The sequence below is a fragment of the Caenorhabditis briggsae genome, assembly GCF_000004555.2.
Source record: "Caenorhabditis briggsae complete genome, chrV, whole genome shotgun sequence".
In the NCBI taxonomy this organism is placed as follows: Eukaryota; Metazoa; Nematoda; class Chromadorea; order Rhabditida; family Rhabditidae; genus Caenorhabditis; species Caenorhabditis briggsae.
In genome coordinates this window covers 5,214,442-5,235,332 of record NC_013488.2, presented here as the reverse complement: position 1 = coordinate 5,235,332, position 20,891 = coordinate 5,214,442, and the positions used below count along the sequence as shown (strand labels likewise).

At 35.0% G+C, this 20,891-nt stretch overlaps 1 protein-coding gene across 1 annotated transcript; it reads right to left on the bottom strand.

Annotated features, from left to right (window-relative positions):
* Positions 1 to 395: 395 nt before the first annotated feature.
* Positions 396 to 4,076, bottom strand: Cbr-phf-10 (the record flags this gene model as incomplete). The annotated part of the gene is made up of 6 exons (XM_002635811.1): positions 396 to 515; positions 1,944 to 2,246; positions 3,070 to 3,198; positions 3,357 to 3,502; positions 3,638 to 3,839; positions 3,909 to 4,076. 6 exons carry the CDS (start codon positions 4,074 to 4,076, stop codon positions 396 to 398), a joined length of 1,068 nt encoding a protein of 355 aa, XP_002635857.1.
* Positions 4,077 to 20,891: the final 16,815 nt, after the last annotated feature.

Below are 20,891 nucleotides of genomic sequence, written 5' to 3'. Positions count from 1 at the left end.
ACATGAGATAAAGAGAGAAGGAGAAAAATGTGCTGGGACGCTTCATATCCTCCATATAAGGCGTCCGGGCAAATTGATTGCACACTTGTTTCTGCTTTCGTTTTCACCCCACCCCAGTTCCTGCTCACTTCCTTTTTCCGTTTGCAACTATGAAAAATACGGTCGATTTTAAGACTTCCATTTCGATCGGTCAAAGTTCGGCACCCACCGATGGATCGGTCATCTCGGTCGGTCGGCTAAACTCCCCGATCGAATGGAAGCGTCGGTATCGTACTGATCACAACCCAACTATGAACATAACTCCGTTCAAAATTGGAGTTCTTTTCAATTTCGAGTCAATAGCAGATTGGTGAAAAAATTGCATAATTTCGAAATGTCCCAGGAGTCAAAACTCCTTACCATATCATCTCTCCGCCTGTCTTTTCACACGAATCACATTTTCGATTCGGATCTTGTGGTGGTGGAACATAGGATGACGCCGGCGTTGTCGATGTAGACGACGTTTCAGCGGGTTCCTGGAGGGAAATTGTATATAAAACTTTGTTGCTGAAAACCTAGACTATCGTAAAACCTGTAATAGAAGGGCCCTTTAACCTTCCACTTTGAGCCAAATTATCGGTTCCTGTCAAAGATTGTGAGCCTTTCTATTACAGGTTTTACGTTAGATTATCTAGTTTTTAGCCTCTAACACGGCATCATGGAAGGGAACCTCGATTTGAAATTTGGCATCGAGCCAAATTTTGTACGACGAACCGCACTTTCTTTAAGTGGCCGTGGCCTAGAAACCCCCGATTTTCCCCGTTTTTTAATGCCAAAAAATGATACGCATTTCTTCAGTTTATTTTGTGTCAAATCAAAAGGGGAAAATAGGAAAAGATCATCATAATTATGCAAGCGGTTGATTAGGAATAAAACCAAATAGGATATATGGAGGTACAACAAAAAAGGGAAGAAAGCACAAGCACAATATTGAGAGGGGGGATTAGCTGGAAACGGAATCTACCAAAGTTCCTTTTAGAATTTTTAGAAAAAACCTCAATCAAATTGGATAGTATAGAACTTGAGGAGTACTACAAAGTGATATGATTTGAATTACTGTACCTTGTCTAGTAGCAAAGTTACAAGTCATAAAGCCACAGAGGCTTCTCGGGTCCTAACTTTGCTCATAGATTAGATACCGTAATCCAAATACTATCCTTTTGTAGTACTCCTCAAGTTCTATCATACCTCATGTGTCTGGTCCCAAAATGATCCTAAAAGAAACAAGGATCCATTTCCAAATATAAATAAAACCAAGGGATAAAGTACAGTAACCAAACAAGCACAATATTGAGAGGTAGGATTAGTAGATTCCACCCGATCGATGCTTTTTAGTAGTGATAATTCTCGGCGTTGTCTTTTTCATTTCGAAATCCGTAGTGTCCGTTGTGTCTCGAGTATCGCTTCTAAAACCGAACAAAACCCGAATGAGAGGTACGAAAAAACAAAAAAAAAACATGCAAAAAACGTGCAGAAAAACCAACGAGAGCATTGAAAATCAGGCGGAAAATTGCAGTGATCAAGGCTGTCGAAAACCAGGTCTTGGTCCGGCTGCGGTCGAGGCCAATCCGTCCGTTCTATCTGTCTCAGAAGTACCGTAACCTGTTTTCGACAGACTTGATTTAAATCGAGAATGGGCTCATAGTTGGTCGAAAAACTTCTAAATCATGTTATTTGGATAATTTAACGCTCATTGTTTGAGAAAAATCTGGGATTTTTGGCTGTTTTGAATGGAATTTCAAACCAAATTTGGCATTAATTAGGTCATTTCCAGTTAAAAAATGAGCAATTTCGATTCTAAATCAACTATTCACATGCAGCAAAATCATGCATTTTGGACACAAATTTTTGGTCAAATTCCTATACGACCCCATTCATTATTTGTCCTCCCACAAAAAAATTACCTGTTTAACAGTCTGATTCTGATTCATCATGGCTTCTCTCGCCCCTCTCATCGCCTCTTCTCTCTCCTGACGAGCCAAATCCTGCTGAGCAATGTTCAACGGCGGTGGAGATGGTTCACGACCGATCGGGAACAGGTGCGTCGAGTCGATGACCGTTCCGAGTGGCAGACGATTCAATTCGTCTTTTGTGAACTTTTTGTAGTACGTTTGGTATTGTCCAGGGATCAGGGCGACCGGGTAGGGACCTGGACGAGTCGCGTCGGCTTTCATCACTTTCCACGAGTTGCGACGAGATTGGATGATCTGGAAATTGCAGATTTGGCATTAAAATGGCTGAAATTGAGCTCGAAAAATAGATGATTGTTAATTAAAAGTTCAGGTCTAACTTGCCATCAATTACCGTAAAACCTGTAGTAGAAGGGCCCCTGTAATAGAAGGGCCTCCTGTAATAGAAAGGCCCTCTGTGAAAAATGCCCTCCCTTCAAGATATGTTTTGAAACCCGAAAATTACAGTACTTTTTCGGTGGTAAATATTCCGGGAACTCCACAATTTAATAGAAATTTCTGGAAACTCTATTTTTTCGATAAAAATATTGCTAAATTTTGGTGAAATTGGCAGATTTTCATAAATTATGAACGGAACTTTTTCGATGCGAATCTTCGGGAAAAACTGGTCGGACAAATATAAGGGTCCCCTCTAATTGAAGGGCCCTCCGGAGTAACTTGGAACAATAGAAGGGCCGGCCCTTCTAATAAAGGTTTTATGGTAGGTCATTTTTCAGGCTAAAAAAATTTTCGGATCAAAAATAGATATACTGCCATAGGAAAACTGATAAGAATAATGGATTTTTGTGGGGGAACTGGAGCTTGAAAATCGCTTTTTTTTGGGATATATTATGCATTTCGAGCTATTTTTTTCTAATTTTACACCATTTTTCTAACTCTGGCTGAACTGAATTCAATCAAAATAGGGTGAAACTAACTAAAATTTTAGACGGAAAATTTAGGTAATGACTCAAAAAATCACGAATTGATTTTGTTTTTCGACAGAAGATATCAAAATTCCGATCAAAATCAGAGGAAAATTTTGTCGAAAATGTGATCCAAAGTTGCTCAAAAAACCCACATTCGTCTGAATGTCCCAAAAGTGTTTCCGCTCGTTTCGCCGTTGACTTTGAAGGTCCTTGTTGAAGTCGACAGCGCTTTGAACGGCCTTTTTGCGCAGCTCCGCCAGTTTTCCAGCGTCGTTTTTGATCTGAAAGTCGTGAATAGGTCTAAAAACTGTCATTTACAGCTTAAAACTTGACTTTTTCTGCTGAGAGTGTTAGAAAATAGGTTCTGGAGCAAGTTGAGCCAGTTTTTGGCACTTTTAAGGACATGTTTCACTATTTTCATTCATTTTTCCTTACTAACCGCTTCCATTTCCTTGGCCTTTTCCATCTGAGCCTCTCGCTCTCTTTGGGCGACGACCCGCTTGTATTCCACGTAGATATCAAGGAAATCCGACTGCATCATGTCGTGAATCTCACTGGCACGCATTGCGTTCATGTCGCGGAGCACTGAAAATCGATTTTCAGAGGTAAATAGGTGAAAAATCGAGAAAAATCAAGATTCCAGCTTTTCTAGGGTGAAAAACTCGAATTTTCAGGACTCTTGAGTTAAAAATCGTCATTTCAGGCCTATTTTTCACTTACAAGTCTCATTCAAAAGTCTATGAACGCCATAATTCCACTCCAAGAACTCTCTCTCCTCGTGATTCACTTTTCGCCGCGAAAAATCTGGGTATTTCCGTGAGAATGACTTAATTCCGAGTAGCTCGCCAATCTGCTCCTGTATGAACCAGCGATCGCCGGATTTCGCTGGCCACTCGTATTCAATGATGTCTCTTGCCTCGACCTGAATGGAAAAATAGAGAAAATAAACAATTTTATGGATTTTTGAGGAGTAAATGTTTATAAATCGCACCTTTCGATGATTCACATCGAGCATAATATAAGCATTCTTGTTGTACGTCTCACGACGCGATGAAATTGGAGCCGGTGTTGATGGTTCGGTAGAAGTCTCGGGTTCCGTTGAATCGGCGATTTCCGGCGCGGAAATGTTACTTTCCTCGTTTACAACTGGGTCTTCCATCTGAAAAATGACAAAAATCTGTGAGAAAATCCCGACAAATCCTGAAAAAATCAATTAGAAAAGTGAAAGCGATTCAAAATGCAGCTGTGGTGTTTGCGGAGTCTCTTCAACACCCCCACGCGCAACTGCGGACCCGGGCATTTTAATTGACGAACAATAAAATTAAATGATTTATTTTTCGAATAATCAAGGAAAAGTGAAGTAAAACGATGGAAAACAGGAGAAAAAACAATATGTATGAAAAGAGCGCTAAATTCTTGAAAGAACAACATAAATCCCATATTTATGGCTGCGCAAACATTCCTACAAAAAAGACACATTTCTTTGACGTCTTCTGAATGCGAATGTGTGTCTCATTTTCGATTCTTCAATTTTTTTCCGAGAAAAGAGAAGAGCGGAATTCGTTTTCCTTTGTTTCTCGAAACTCATTATTTGAAAAGAGCAAAGTTCAGAAATTCAGAGAAATTTTAAATTTCTTTAAAAAATAATTCTTTAAAAAAAATGAAAGTCGAAATTTTTTCATTTTCCAGGCTATCTATTTTCAGAGCTACTTCCTCATTTATAGACTTTCAGATTTTTTTGAGTTCTTCAGAAGACCGACGTCTACTGGTCCGACGTCTTCTGATGATGAGGTCATCATCATCAGAAGTCATCACTAATGCATCTGGTGTTGTATTCAGAAGACTTCTCCTTTTTTTTTGTGTTTTTGTACTAATCCCTCTCCGCTTTTTTTACACACCACTAGTTTCTTTTTTTTCAATTATTCTAATTTTCCTTTTTTTCTTTTTTTTTTGTGAAATTCAGAGCTTCTGAATGTTTGCAATTTTCGATTTTCCAAACTTGATTCATGGATTTTCATATTTTCTGAATTTTAGAATTTCCAAAAATCTTTTTAGAAATCTAGCAATTTTGGAAATTTTTAATATTAAAATTTCAAAAATTCTGAAAATCTATAAATACCCAAAAAATTCCAGAATTCTAATTTGGAGTTTTTGAATTTTTCGGGCTTTTTCCCGAATTTCGGAGGCCCTGCCCGGCCCGGCGGGCCATTCCACAAGTTTTGAAAATTTCAAAAAACACATAAGGGGGACCCTTATGTGATTTTTTTCGAGTTTTTTTTAATTTTTTGATCAAACAGACAAACAATCCAAAAAGCACAAAAAAGATATAGAAAATTGTATTGAGAGCTCAAAATTCGGTTCAAAATGACAAAATTTTTGCTACCGGGCCCGGGCCTTGAAATTGTCCTCAGGCCCGGCCCGATGAGAGGGGCGAGAGATCATTATTTTATTAGGTTGGAAGGAAAGTAAATGTCTATGTTTTGATTCGTGAATAACACAAAACCAAGAATTATCTAATAGTAAGATTGGCAGTATGCACCGTCGTGGTCCACAACATGCTGACAACATTCAGGTAACTTGTGGATACCATCCCTCCAAAAGCCAGCTGGCTGCGACTCAAAGTATTTTTTGAGTCCAGATTTTATCTCATGTACAGTGTTGAACTATTTCCCTCCATATGAAGTTGCATATCTCCTAATAAACAATAATGAAAAGGCCCAAATCAGGAGTTGGAGGGGCATAGGTGAGAATCCTCAAGCTGAAGCTGTCCAGGTCTTACTTGACTCTCCGTGGAACATTGGATCTCGCGTTATTTAAAGGAGGCGAGACAGCAAATATTTCGGGGGACTGTTTGGGGGACGAAATCGCGCCGCGCTTATGTAGACCATCGGTCGTCAGGCGCCTTCGCGCCCCCGTAGCTCAGCCGGTAGCGGCGCTGTACACAGGTCCTGGGCGATGATGCGCATAAAGGACCCGATCCATATGCGATCCTCTAGAAGTCCGTTTGACACATATCGCGAACAACGAGCTGCGATGAGTCTCATATGTGTGCGATGCGGGAGAGGCTGAATCGAGTGTTCCGAATGCGCGCATATCCTAGATGGATTCTGGGTGGGTGGGCGATGTGTGCGATATGGGTCTGATACGGTAGGCCGACTACAACACTCCGAAATCCCGGATGCGCCCATTGTTTACCGTAAATCCACACCGGCAACTTTGTCAATTTTTCGTCAATTCGAGCCTACATTTCTGGTTTTTCGATTATTTCTTCGATGTTTTTTGTGAAAAAGAGTTATGGCAGAATAAAAAATCGCTGAATTCTTTCAGAAACATGTCTTTCACTCGTTAATTGCTATTTTTTTCGCAAAAATAGGTGATATTGAGATTTTTTGATTTCACTTTGTAATTATTGTAAAAATCGTATTTTCAGGTGGAATAAAAGGTAAGTTGGTAAGTATACAATAATTACAAAGTTTAAATTATAAAAATTTTCAATTTTTCATGCAATTTCAAAAAAAGTGAAAGTGAGATTTTTTTTGAAAAAATGAAAAAAAAACAATTTTTAGCGAATTTTTTCCCATTTTCTTCTGTTTTTGATTGCTTATCAAATTTAAATGGAAACTGCCATAAGTCTTTTTCAAAACCAAAACATTGAGTTTCAAAAAATCAGTAATATGTCGTTCAAAATATAAAAAATATGGAATAATAAAGGAAAAGTACGAAATCGGAAGACCTGAACAAAATCACATCACAATAGAACTTAACTGATACTTCTAGGAACCCCCAACCAACGTTTTAGTTCATTTCATCGAGTGCCAGCAAGCCAGGCGAGGAGATGCTTTGCGGCGGCGGTGTGCCCCATATGCCCCGTATATGCCCCATACCGGCGTCCTTTCCCTGTACCCAATTCATCGGCGCGTCCTCCGTCGCCCATCCATTATGCGTATGCGCGCCCAGGACCTGTGTACCCCTGAGTTGCCTGTCATGAGTTCACCTCTCATGGGGGTTCTCTATGCAAAATATCAGGAAAACTTTTTTTTTGATGTCTGGCCTCCTTTAAGAAAAATCAATTCACTATCAGTCCTAAGCCGCTTTGAATGGACGGCTGTCCACATTCCTCAAACTCCAGACCCTTTCATTATGGGTTATTCGAAGATATGCAATGTCATCTGGAGGGAATTAGTTCAACACTGTAGTTGAGATAAAATCTGGAGTGAAAAAATACGTTGAGTCGCGGCCAGCTGGCTTTTGGAGGGACGGTATCCACAAGTTACCTGAATGTTGTCAGCATGTTGTGGGCCACGGCGGTGCATACTGTCAATTAGGGATAGTTCTTGTTTTTGTGTTATTAACGAATTGAAAAAAGGACAGTTACTTTCCTTCCAAACAAAATCAGAATTTCAGAATTTTTGAACTTTGAATTCTGAACTCCGAATTTCTGAAAAAAAAATTCTGAAACTGATTTTCTATATTTCTCCTGACTTTTCGAAATTTCGGTATTTTTTGTTAGAATTTTCAAAGAAAAAAGTTTCATTTGAAAACGAGAGAGTCCCTGATGTGCTTCCATTTCTCCCCTCACAAAATGTTCTTTTCTCTTTCGAATTTTCGGAAAATTTTCGAAGAATTTTGAGTGATCATCGCCTCGTTTTTCTCACCATTTTGTCTCCCCAAGGGACCGTTTGAATTCTCTCTTTCTGAGCACATGATGCCTTCAAAAAAAAGTTTTTCTTTTTTTTTTTGGATATTGGGGACCTCCTGGTACCCTATGGACACCCTCTTTTTCTCTATTTTCCCCGATTTTTTTTTCTCGAAAAAAGGAGAGTTCTTTTGTTTTTGTTACAACGTTTTTGTCACTTTTTTCAACTTTTTTTTTTGTTCCGGATTTTTTTTTGAAAAAATGTTTTTGTTGTTTTTTTCAAAGGATTTTTGGAATTCTGGAAGTTCAGAAAATCAAAATAAAATTCTGAAAAAATAATGAAGAAATGAAAGAATTTGAGAATTATCAACTGGAACAAAAATTGTAAAAATTGAATTCTGAAGTTTTTGCAAAAATTCCAAAAAATAATGAAGTATCCTTGAAAAAATCTATAAAAAATTCTGAGATTTTGAAAAAAGAGTTTTTCTTAGAAAATTTTGTAAAACTTTAAATTTTAGAATTCTCTGAATTTTAAAAATTTTCGAAATTCAAAAATTCGAAAAATTTTAGAATTTGTTTCAAAATATGAAACTTTAGAATTTCCAAAAACTTAAAATTCAGAAACACAAAAATATTCAAAAAATTTGAATTTCTGAAAAACTTTGAAAATTTTCCAATTTTCAAAAATCTCAAACATTAAAAATTGACTGATTGAGAGCTGGAAATTTAGAGGACTAGGATTTTCACAGTTTTCAAAAATTCGAAAAATCGAAAATTCGGAAAATTAGAAATCAAAAGTTTTAAAAATTCAAATGTTTAAAAGTTTTGAAATTCACATATTCTCAAATTCGAAAGTTCCCAAAAACTCGAGAATTCGAAAGTGGGGTTCTAAGAAACTTGAGTCCTAAGAATCCTAAATCAAAATAATCCTAAAAAACTTGAAATTCGAAGAAAACATCATTTTCAGCATACTTGTAACGGGCCGGGCGGGCTTTTTTCCAAATTTCGTAGGCCCGGCCCGGCCCGCGGGCCCGTCATTTCACAAGTTTTGAAAACTTCAAAAAACACATAAAGGGGGACCCAAATGTGATTTTTTTCGATCAAAAATTTTTTTTCGAATTTTTCCGAATTTTTTTGATCAAACAGAAAAACAATCCAAAAAACAAAACGAAAAAAATTGATAAAAATAATATTAAGAGTTCAAAAAACACAGGATTTTTGAAACCGGGCCTTCCGGGACTGCCCGGGCCTCGGCGGGCCGTCCCGGAATTTTACAAGTATGATTTTCAGAAATTTTAAAATTTGAAGTTCCAAAAATCTGACGATTGAAAAGTTTTCGCTTCAGAATCGTGAAAACGCGAAAATTCAATAATGTGATGATTCAGAAGTTCAGAAATTCCAAAGTCAGAAATTCCGAACTGCAAATTTCCGAACATTCCTATTTTCCCGAACTTCCCAATTCTTTCGACCTTTTCACTCATTCCATTCTTCAAAATCCATTCTTTCCCTTCTGAATCCGTCTTCTTCTTCTTCTATTTTTTTCCCAACACAGGAAGAATTTTTTGCGTCACAAAGTTGTCCAATTTGTTCCCTCAGAGACTCACCACCCGATTATTATGTTATATATTTTTGGGGTTTTTTCTCCTTTTTTGGAGAAAAGAAGAAAACTGACAAGGTACACAATTTCTCTTTTTTTTTCGTAGTCGGACACATCGTTTTTCGGTCATTTTTCGTTGAATTTATATACTGACCAAAATTTTGTTGTACTTTTCATTCCTAAAGTAATTGTTAAAGTTTCAATTATTTGAAATAAGACTTGGTAAAATTTGAAAGTTTGAAATTTCTTTGTCAGTTTTAAAATTTTCGAGTTTGCAATAGAGATTCTGAGTTTTCCATTTCTGGATTTTCAATTTCATCAAAACAGAGAATTGGAATTTCAGAATCTCAGAATCTCAGAATCTCAGAATCTCAGAATCTCAGAATCTCAGAATCTCAGAATCTCAGAATCTCAGAATCTCAGAATCTCAGAATCTCAGAATCTCAGAATCTCAGAATCTCAGAATCTCAGAATCTCAGAATCTCGGAATCCCAGAATCTCGGAATTCCAGAATCTCGGAATTCCAAATTTCTATATTTCTGAAATCAGGTTTTTCATTTTTACAGGTTTCGAATAATCGATTTTTCGATTTCCCCATATCCAAAGTTTCTGAATACTTGAATTTACCGAAATGTTACTAAGACGTGTTACTTTTTGATCCCGACCTTTCTCATGTGACCTCCCTTTAATCTAAGCTCCGCCCATCTTTTTTTGGTCTAATGAGGTGTCAAAAACAGCCGAATTTTTTGTGATCCTTCCGTTCAGATGAGCACATTTTCATCACGACCATCCGTATCTTTTTTGAGAGACCAATGAGCTGAACCAAACGATTTTTTATGTTTATTTTCGCATGTGAATGGCTTCTTATAAATTTAGAAATTCAGAAAAAGATGTGTCAGTTTTAATTCAGGAATGATTTGAAAACGATGAAGGCCATCCCGAAATTTTGAAGTATGGAAATCCAGAAATTCAGAAACTCAGAAAACTAGATAATCTGGAAATACCTGAAAGTTTCAAACGAAATTCTGGAAACTTATTTCCTTCATATTATTTTTTTTCTAGATTTTCTGAAGCTCCCCAAAACTATATCTAATCTAATAAAAAAAAAAAGGAAAATTTACAGAATTTTTTCTGCAAATCACCAAAAAGCACGATTTAATTTGATGACTAGTCAATATTTATTGATGTATAAATTCAAAATATTTTCTGAAAAAAATTAGCTACAGTAGTTTTCAAAAAAATCTTTTGAAAAAACAACACTTTTGGACCACAAACCAAAAATGTGCGCGAAATTTCTGGAATGGACAATTTTCTCAAAAATTTGGGTTCGAAAGAGACCAAAAATTAAATGAAACTGAAAATGTTTGTAAAACTGTTGAAACATCCTGATATATATATATATATATATAATACCTGACAATAAGAACCTTTAAAAATCTGGACGAATTTTGGTATTTTCGAATTTCCAGACTTTCTGAATTTCAGAATTTTAGCATTTCGGAATCTAAAAATAACGTTTGCTGTGAAATCTGTATTAGAAGGGCCCCTCTAATAGAAGGGCCCTCCGAGAAGAGTTTGGGAAAATGGAAGGGCCACCTGTAATATTAGGTTGTTCAAAAAATAGTGGTCACTTTCACTTCGCTCTACCGTTGCTTATCCAATTTTGGGTTTTTTTTCAATTCTCTTTTTATATTTATAGACGTTACACATTGCATGTTTAATAGACATTTAAAAATTCCGAATGGACTGTCTAACGGCCGAGAATTTTCTCGATAACGGACACATACTCAAAAGTGTTTCTTTGATCATATGTTTCCAAGGTCTCTCGAACAACGACCATTAGCGAGCAGAGTGCAAAATGTTAGACGTAGACCTCATCTCTCGAACCACGATTAAAATTTGGTTCAAAAGATTCGAATAAGAAAATTATGATCTGGATCATAAACCAATACCCAAAAGGCCTAGCCTTAATAAAAATGAAAATATTTTAATGATACTGGAGGAAAAGCTCTGTGCTACTTTGCGTGCATTATCTTTGACAGCCCACCATCCTAATAGCACCGTAACAGATCATGTTCCTAAAACGGGAAGAGCTCGGAGAGTCGATCAAATCGTTCCCCACATTTTGACCAATTTTTAGAAAAAGGTCCGATGAGACCTGTCCGTTTCTCTCCTCTCCAGGAAACCGACGATGGACTGGGTCAACAAAACAATCATTGGAGATGATGAACGGGTACTGTATGTTAACAATGCACCTATGGCTCTCTGCAAAGGAAACGGTGGAATCGGTCTCAAAAGGCAACCTTCAAGAAAAAATCAGATTTTTCCGATTCGGTTAGACAGTGCTGAAGTAAAATACCGCAAGCTGCTTCCGGATTCCTATGTCATCAACTTTGGCTCTACTGCTTTCAAATAGAAAGTGGTATTTATGCACATCGCTCTCACCTCTAGAGAGGCTCAGTGTTGAAATGTTTGCATGACAACGAAAAACCACACAAATATTCGAAGAGCCGTTACAAACTCCATCTTCTAGGAATCGAAGTTTTGCATTGCCCATCGTACACCGCCGACCTGGCACTAGCTAATTACTACCATATCCGATTTCTCCAGAATCGAGAAGGATGTAAGAAATTTTTGGAACACTGTTTTGTCTCTAAGTCGCCAGAGTTCTACGCGAATGGAATTGCCCAACTTCCGTTGCGCTGGCAAGAAGTTATGAACTCCAATGGCAAAATAATTTCTCAATGATTCTTGTTTTCCTTGAAGAAAAAACTACTTGAAGAAAAGTGACCACTATTTATTGAACAACCCCCTGTGAAAAAGGACCCCTTTCACAATGTGTCTTGGAATTGAAAACATTCCATACGTTTTCAGTAAAAAACGTTCCGGGAATTCCACAATTCACAAAAACCACTATTTTTTGATAAAAGCCTTGGTCAAATTTGGTGAAGTTGACAGATTTTCACGAATTTTGAACGAAAATTCGTGGAATTTTCTCTATGAAAAGTTTCGGGTAAAACGGTAGGAAAAAATAGAAGAGCCACCTCTAATTGAAGGCCCCCCTGTAATAGAAGGGCCCTCCGGAAATACCTTGGAAAAATAGAAGGGCCGGCCCTTCTAATACAGGTTTTACGGTATCTAAAAATCTTTTAATAAATCCGTCTGAAGTTTAGAATTTCTCTGAATTTTCACATTTGTAAAATTATAAATTTCAGATTCACTGGTTTTTTTAATTTCAAAATTATTGAATTTCTAAACTTCCAAACTTCCCTAAAATGTTCCTTTCAACCCATTTTCAGTCGATCCGTGCTCTTTTCAACACAACGTGAGCTCTCCTTTTGCTCAGTTCTCTGAGGAATCCGCTAATTCGAATTTCCGTCTCTTTTCCATCCATTCCACCCCAATTTTTTTTGTTTCGCCTCTATATCATCTCATTCAAAATTTTCTCTGTCCATTAGAATTTTTATGACTAATTCACTTGATGAGCAAATAGAGCCTTTGGCTTATTCGGTGTTTATTTTCTCAAGGAAAAATACAAAGATCCGAAAAAACAATTTATTCAGATTTTAACATTTAATTTACTTCCCCCATTTTTCAGTTATCGTTTTTAGTTTTTTTTTTTGGTTTGGTCATGAATAATTTTTTTTTAATTTGGGATTTGGTAAACACTTTTTATTGTTTATATGTATGTACGTAGTTTCCCTAATCCGAGCTATTTTTAGATTTTTTTAATTCTAGTCCGGGGACACAGAAATAGATTCTGATCGAGTTAAAGACGCAAATATCTGAAATTCTGAAATTCTGAATTTTGGAGATTCAGAAAAATCAGACAATTCCGAGATTCCGAGTATTTTGAGATTTTCAATATTTTGAGATTCCAATATTCTGAAATTTTGAAAAAAGAAATTCAGAAATTCAGTAGATACTGAGATTCTGAGATTCTGAATATCTGGAACTCTGACTGTTTTGTAATCGAAAGAAAACGCTTCTGATATTTCGAAATTTAAAGATTCAGAGGTTCTGAAATCCTCAGATTCACTGTTTTTGAATTTTGAGATTCTGAAAATATCAAAAGTTCAAAATTTACTGAAAGTTCGGAAAATGTCATAATTCTCTTTGGAATTTAAATCTGGAATTATTTCTAGCTTTTTAGTTTCTGATATTCTGAGATTCTAAGATTCCGATGTTCCAGGACTCTGCAATTGTTAAGCATCAGTGCTCCGATTCTGAGATCCTGTATATTCCAAAATTTTGAGATTCTGAGATTCTGAGATTCTGAGATTCTAAGATTCTGAGATTCTGAGATTCTGAGATTCTGAGATTCTGAGATTCTGAGATTCTGAAATTCTGAGATTCTGAGATTCTGAGATTCTGAGATTCTGAAATTCTGAGATTCTGAGATTCTGAGATTCTGAGATTCTGAGATTCTGAGGTTCGGAGATTCTGAGATTCTGAGATTCTTACAATTAGATTCTGAAATTCCGAAATCTTGGCTTTTTTTCATATATAAAAGCTACAAAACCCTTCTGAAGCTCTTTCATTGGAATCAAAAATGCACAAGTTGCATCATAGGGATTCTCAGAACACATCCATCCGAAGGCCATTCATAGGGAAAAACTATCTTTCTGCTACCAAAAAACTCCAAAAACCAACAAAAAAAAATTGATGAATAAGCTGGTCTTTTGGAGATGATGGTTCCCACACAGAATCAAAAATTTTGGCTTTCGGTGTAAAAGTTTTTTCTTCTTTTCCCCCACACACTCATTCGATTAGTTATCTTAATAGAACTTTTTTCGCTGAGTTTAGGGAAAGAATTTTGGAGTCAAAAATGGGCGAAAATCCAGAAAGTTCCCAGCCAAAATCTTCAGCGGAACTGAATTTTCTTTTTTGGAAAATTTCTCTCCTGAAAATCAAAAAAGTGTCTATATTCAGATTCATTTCCCAATAGTATCCGGGATTAGAAGAATGAAAACTTTTTTTCAAATTTTACTATTTCAAAATTTCAATTTCCGATGTAATTTTTTATTTTCACACCTGACTCATAATCTTTTCTTTTTGCTCTCTCAGAATTACATATAATTATTAAAATAATTATTTGGATCATACGAAAAAAAAAATGTGGAAGTTCACACGATCTGAGATGTCGTATTTTTTTCCTTGGTTGCGTCGTTGGAAATTTGTCTGGAATTTCAGAGAACTCTAACTTTTTGAACGTCTTCGAAAACAGTGTATCCTTTCGACACGAATTCGAGAAATTCTTCGAAAAATTTTCGAGACGAATTCATCGTGAGGTGGCCGTAACTTTTGCAAGTTTGCTTTGCTAGGCCACCACGATAAAATGGCCTGACATGCCCCTGGTGTGTTTTCTAGGTCATTTAGAGATGATGGACGAACTTTTGCAAGTTTGGTTTCCTAGGCCACCACGTTGAAATGGCCTGACATGCCCCTGGTGTGTTTTCTAGGTCATTTAGAGATGATGGACGAACTTTTGCAAAATGGGTTTCCCAGGCCATCATGGTAAAATGGCCTAGAAATGGCCTCACATGCCCCTGGTGTGTTTTCTAGGTCATTTTGACATGGCGGAATAACTTTCGCAAGAACTGTTTTCTAGGCCATTACGCTAAAATGACCTAGAAAACACACCAGGGGAATGTGAAGCCATTTCTAGGCCATTTTACCATGATGGCCTATGAAACCCATTTTGCAAAAGTTAGGCCACCATCTCTAAATGATCTAGAACACCCACCAGGGGCATGTCAGGCTATTTCTAGGCCATTTTAGTATGGTGTCGAAAGGATACACTTGTTGTTAGAAACTTGTCTGGAATTTCCGATAACTTAAATTTTTTAAGCTCTTTGAATATTCAAAACTTGGAATTTTTTGAATATTCTGAATGTTTGAATGTTCTGGAAATTTCAGATGTTTCATTTTAAAATGTTTTTTTGAATTACCGAATTTTAAATTTTCAGAATATTTTTTGAGTTTCCAAATTTTTAATGAATTCTTTTTCGAAGTTTGCTTACAACGTTTTTTGAGTTCTGATTCCATTTTCTTCCGGATCTTTTCAATTTTTCTCATAATCAGTGAAATATTTGTATAACATTTTGGGGCAACCCCTATTTTTCAAAATGTTCCCTATAATTAAAATTTTCGTATATCACACCAAATATCAAATAGTTTTGAAATGCCGGAATTCTGAGTTCCCCATATCTTTGAGCATTTAAAATTCCGTTTTTCAGCTACGATTCTAAATTTCATTTTCCATAAAAAATCCAGAATCTTTGGTGCATTCATAAGAAATACACACAAAAAATATTTCTATATGAAAAATAGCTAATTTCAGCGAAAAATCTATTATTTATATCATTTATTTATTTATTCGATCACCTCAAACGTCACGCAGCTCTTGTTTTTTATTCCTTTCACCCACATAAATTAGGAAAAAAATTGAATAAAGTTTTGTGGGTGGTGTTCTTTTTGTGGGTGGTGTTTTTGGAATTTTGATTCTCTGATTTTTCAAGAATCGCTCCACCCAGATTTTCGAAAAACCAGAATTTACATGATTTTTTTCTAACATTTCTACTATAATTGCTAATATGGAATCTCCTATAAATAAGTTTGCTCATTTCAGAATTTTAAGAATTCTGAAATGAGCAAACCTATTTATTGGAGATTCCATATGAAAGATGAATTATTCAAGAAAAAATCCCAAAACCCAATATTTTGTTTTGCATCCGGATTGTTATTCAAATTTTTTTCAGATCATTTTTTTTTGTGTTCTGATCAGATCAGAATTGTACAATTTCAATGTTTTTCGAATTTTTTATTTTTGAAATTTTCAGAATCCTGAATTTTATAATTTTTTTTTGGATTTAATAGGATTTTGATTCTTTAAAAAACGAGAATTCAGTAGAAAATGGAAAAATCCGAGTTAAAAGTCTGAATTGTTTTTTCTGAAGCCCCGGAATCTCAGAATTTCAGAAATTTAGAATCTCAGAATCTCAGAATCTCAAAATCTCAAAATCTTCGAATCTCTGAATCTCAGAATCTCTAAACCGTAGAATCTCCGAGGTCTAGAATTTCAGAATTTTTGAGAAATTTCCAGATATTCAAGATTCTCAAAGTCTTCGACTTCCGTAACTTTCTGATTTTTTTATATTTTTGGAAATCCTGATATTCTGAATCTTTTGGAATTTCTAAATTTATAAATCCCTCTGAATTTCAGGCTTTCTAAATCAATCTCAAAATTACTGAATTTTTAAGAATTTCGTAATTCCAGAATTCCAGAATTCGAGAATTTTAGTATTTCTGAATTTCAGGACCTCTGATTTTTAGAATCTCAGAATTTCGGAATTTTTGTATTTCTAAATTTTAAAATCTCAGAATCCCATAAATCCAGAATCCAAAGAATTCCACGCCTCCATAGTATACGTCAACCAGTAGTCGTAGTAGTACGCCAGTATTGTAGCATCTTTTGGATTTTTGATCATCCGTCGTCTTCCAACGTCTTCTGACCTCTTCTTTTATCCCATTTTTTCCCATCAAAAAGCCAGCAAAATTAGAGATTCCATTAGACATTCTTACCTTTTTTTCTTCTCTCTCTGCTGCTCAAGATTTTTTTTCGTACTAAAAATTGAGAGAAAAAGATCTGAAAATTTAAAGTGAGTCAGCGAACAAATTATCCTCTTTTTCATTCCGTAAAACAAAAAAGGAAGAGAAAAAAGTAATTTTTCTTTCGGGGAGAGGATCCATTTTCCATTTTTTCTAAGAAACAAAAGACACGAATTTGATATTTTTGCTTACGTAAATTTTAGAACAAGACCTCCCTTACAAATATATTCTTTGTCTTTTCATCCACTATTTCAGAGACCACAGGTCTCCTTATTTTTCTTAAACTTCTGCTGGAAAACAGGGAAATTCTTTTTTTTTCTGAAAAAAAAATTCTGAAAATGTTGACAGCATGGCATGTGTCCGGATCATTTTGCACGGTGGTTTCTACGGCATTTGTAAGTTTTTGAATTGTTTTTTGAAGATCTTTGATGCCTTTTTTGCTGGTCCATTCAAAAAAATTTTTTAGAAGTTTTTTTTTGGTTTTTGAGACTATAGGATTTGATTTTTAGAAAATCTCAGTTCTTTTGTAGAACGCTGTAGTCGGAAGTATATTTTTTGAATTTCAGATCATCAGAATACCGTAAAACCTATATTAGAAGGGTCCCTTTAACAAAAGGGCCCCGTAATAGAAGGGCTCTTTGAAAAAGGGCTCCCCCTTCAAAATGTGTTTTGAAATCAGAAAATGTCCTTACTTTTTCAGTGGAAAATATTCCGGGAACTCCACAATTTAATATAATGTTTGTTGAAACTCTATTTTTCGACAAAAATCTTGCTCGATTTTGGTGAAATTGGCAGATTTTCATGAATTTTGAACAAAATTTTGTCGAATTTTTCAATGCAAATTCCGAAAACAAATGGCCCGAGACATAAGAGGGCCCCTCTAATTGAAGGGCCCCTGTAATAGAAGGACCCTCCGAAGGTACCTTGGAACAATAGAAGGACCGGCCCTTTTGTGTATTTCCAGATAAAAATACTCTGGATTTCACATTTTTTGATTTCTGAATTCCTTTTTTTCTGCAATTTTCAATTATCTGCAATTTTGAAATTTTGAAATTTTCGGATTTCTGGATTTCTGAATTAATAAGTTCCTAATATTTTTCAAATTTTGAACTTTCTGAAAATTTCCAGTAAACTTATGATTACTTTAAGCTTATGATTTTTGGCTTTTATATTTTTTTGCGAACTTTTTTTGTTACTTTTTGGACTTTTTTCATCATCCTCATCATCTTTATCCCTCCTAAAAAGTCAGTATTTTATGCATGACTACTCTACGGACACATCAATTTTTGACTTTTGACACATTCACAACAAAAATGTCCGGGATGAGCACAACGGCTCAAAAAATTTAGATAGATGAGGAATTAGAAAAAGAGCACACAAAAAAAAATGAAATTCATGTTTTTTCCCATCATTTTCCGGTTTTTTATGTCGGAAATTGGAAAAAAAAAACTTCAGGATCCTCATCATCCACCCACTTTTCTATCATCCCCTCGCTTTTTCCGATTTCACAAAAATTTGTCATAATTTGAATAGGGAAATTTTTTGGCCATTCATTGAAAAAAATATCCCTCGCTTTTTTTAAATTGTTGGATAGGCCAAAAGTCAGTTTTAGGAAACAATATCTGATCTTTCTTTTTCGAAATTTTAGATTTCTATTTCAGAAATTTCAAAATTCAAAAATCAGATTCCTTGGATTCTGTGGTTTTGAGCAAGACTGTGAAAAACGCGGCCGCGGCCGGCCGCAGCCGAGGACCAATCCGGCCATTCTTTCGAAAATAAGCTCAGCTACCCAGGTACTACTAGGGCCGCTCGGCCGCCGTACCCTATCTATCTCAGAAAGACACTTTTTAGAATGCCGCGGCCGGTCGTAGCACAGCCTTGGTTTTGAGATTCTGAAACTTTCAAAAATAGTGATTTTTGAATTCAGCGTTCTGAAATCCGAAAACCCCTTAATTCAAAAACTTTGTAATTCAGAAATTTCGGTTCAGAGGTTACGAAATTCGACCAAAAAATTCCAAAGTTTTCGAAATTCAGAAATTCAGAAATTCAGAAATTCAGAAATTTTAGAAATTCAGAAATTTTAGAAATTTTAGAAATTTTAAAAATTCAGAAATTCAGAAATTCAGAAATTCAGAAATTCAGAAATTCAGAAATTCAGAAATTCAGAAATTCAGAAATTCAGAAATTCAGAAATTCAGAAATTCAGAAATTCAGAAATTCAGAAATTCAGAAATTCAGAAATTCAGAAATTCAGGAATTCAAAAAATCAGAAATTCAGAAATTCAGGAATTCAGAAATTCAGAAATTCAGAAATTCAGAAATTCAGAAATTCAGAAATTCAAAAATTCAGAAATTCAGAAATTCAAAAATTCAGAAATTCAGAAATTCAAAAATTCAGAAATTCAGAAGTTCAGGATTTCGGAAGTTATTGAATTTTTAATTTTTCAAAGAATTTCAGAATTAAAGAAAGAATCAGAAAACTGAGAAACTTAAATTTTTCGAATCATTTCGAAAATTCCCAATTCCGAGGAATTAAAAAAACAACTTTTCAAAAAATCTGGCTTATTCTCTGACCTCCACTTTATGATTTTTGCGCTCTTTGTATTTTTTTTTCTGTTTCTCTAATTCTCCCGAAATTCCAAACTATTTTTTCCGTGTTTATCATTTTAACAAGAGAAAAACTAGTACTAGTAGGTGGATAGAGAGATGCTCGGCGAGCACAACTTGAAAAGCACTTGAAATCATAAAAGAAGGGGTTAAGGTGTGTGGTCATATGGACCGAAAAATCTTATCTCGTTTTTATTTTTTTTTCTATACATTTTCCGCCCCATTTTTACATATGATTGCGTGTCATCATGCACTTACTCATATGTTTTCTTTTTAGTCATGAAAAATCCAAAATTCTGAGAGGCATGTAGATCGGAAAAAAATACAACATTTTGCTTACTATTAGGAAAAACTTAGGCAAAATTATGGGTAGAATTAGATTTCAATTAGAGTAATAATGAAAAAAATAAATGTAATTTTTGTCAAAGCTGAATTCTCGAAGATTCCTGATTTTTTATCTTGAATTTAGAATTTTCGAATTTTCACAATTTTAAAATTACAGTACTTTGATTATCTGTATTCTCGTTTTTTTTTGTATTTATTGAATTCAAAGAAAATGCTGAATTTTGGAACTTTCTGGCTTTCTTGGAATATCGGATTTTTTAATTTTCTTTAAAATTTCAATTTTCAAATTTCCGGGGTTTTGGAATTCTGCGAGTGTCTGGATCCTTCAGATCAAAAAAATTGAATTGACTCTTCGAATTTATGACTTCCGATTTTCAGAATTCAGGATTTTTGTGATTTTGAATTTCTGATTTTTCAGTTTTATGTACATTTTTTTGATTTTTTTTATTTCCAGATTTTTCGGATTTCTGAATATCCCTTCATTTTTGGAAATTCTTCTTTAATTCTTTTTCTTTTAAATTTCTCAGAAAATATTATCGAGTTTCTCAAAATTTTCTCAACTTTTGCTTGACTAAACCTGAAACTTCAAAGTCACTAAAACGTAAAAATTTGTAAATCTTTGGGTCAAAAAAATGAATAATTTAGAGATTTTTGATCTGTTATTTTGGAGTTGTATCATGTCAAAAAACATCAGGTGCATTTTCAGAATTTTTGAATTTTTCGAGATGACAGATACAAAAAATCTTGCTTTCTCTTTTGAGTTCAGTCTAGTTTTTGAGCTGAGCATTGAGATTTTTTTGGAATTTTTGATTTCAAATGAGGGTGTGATGATTCAAAATATTTTGAGTTTGAAGTTTTTTGGAGTCAAATTTTTCCCCTCAGGGGAAATTCAGAAACTCCAAGATTCTGAAATTCTGAGATTCTGAGAATCTGAGAATCTGAAATTCTGAGATTCTGGTATTCTGAGACTCTAAGATTCTGAGATTCTGAGATTCTGAGATTCAGAAACTCCAAGGTTCTAAAATTCTGAAATTCTGAACTTTTGAAACTTCAACGTTCGGAAAATCTGAAAATCTGAATTCTGAAATGTTGAAACTCCAAGATTCTGAAGACCTGATATTCTGAAATTCCAAGAAAATCGGTCTAAGAAGGTTTGAAACATCAATTTTTGAAACTGA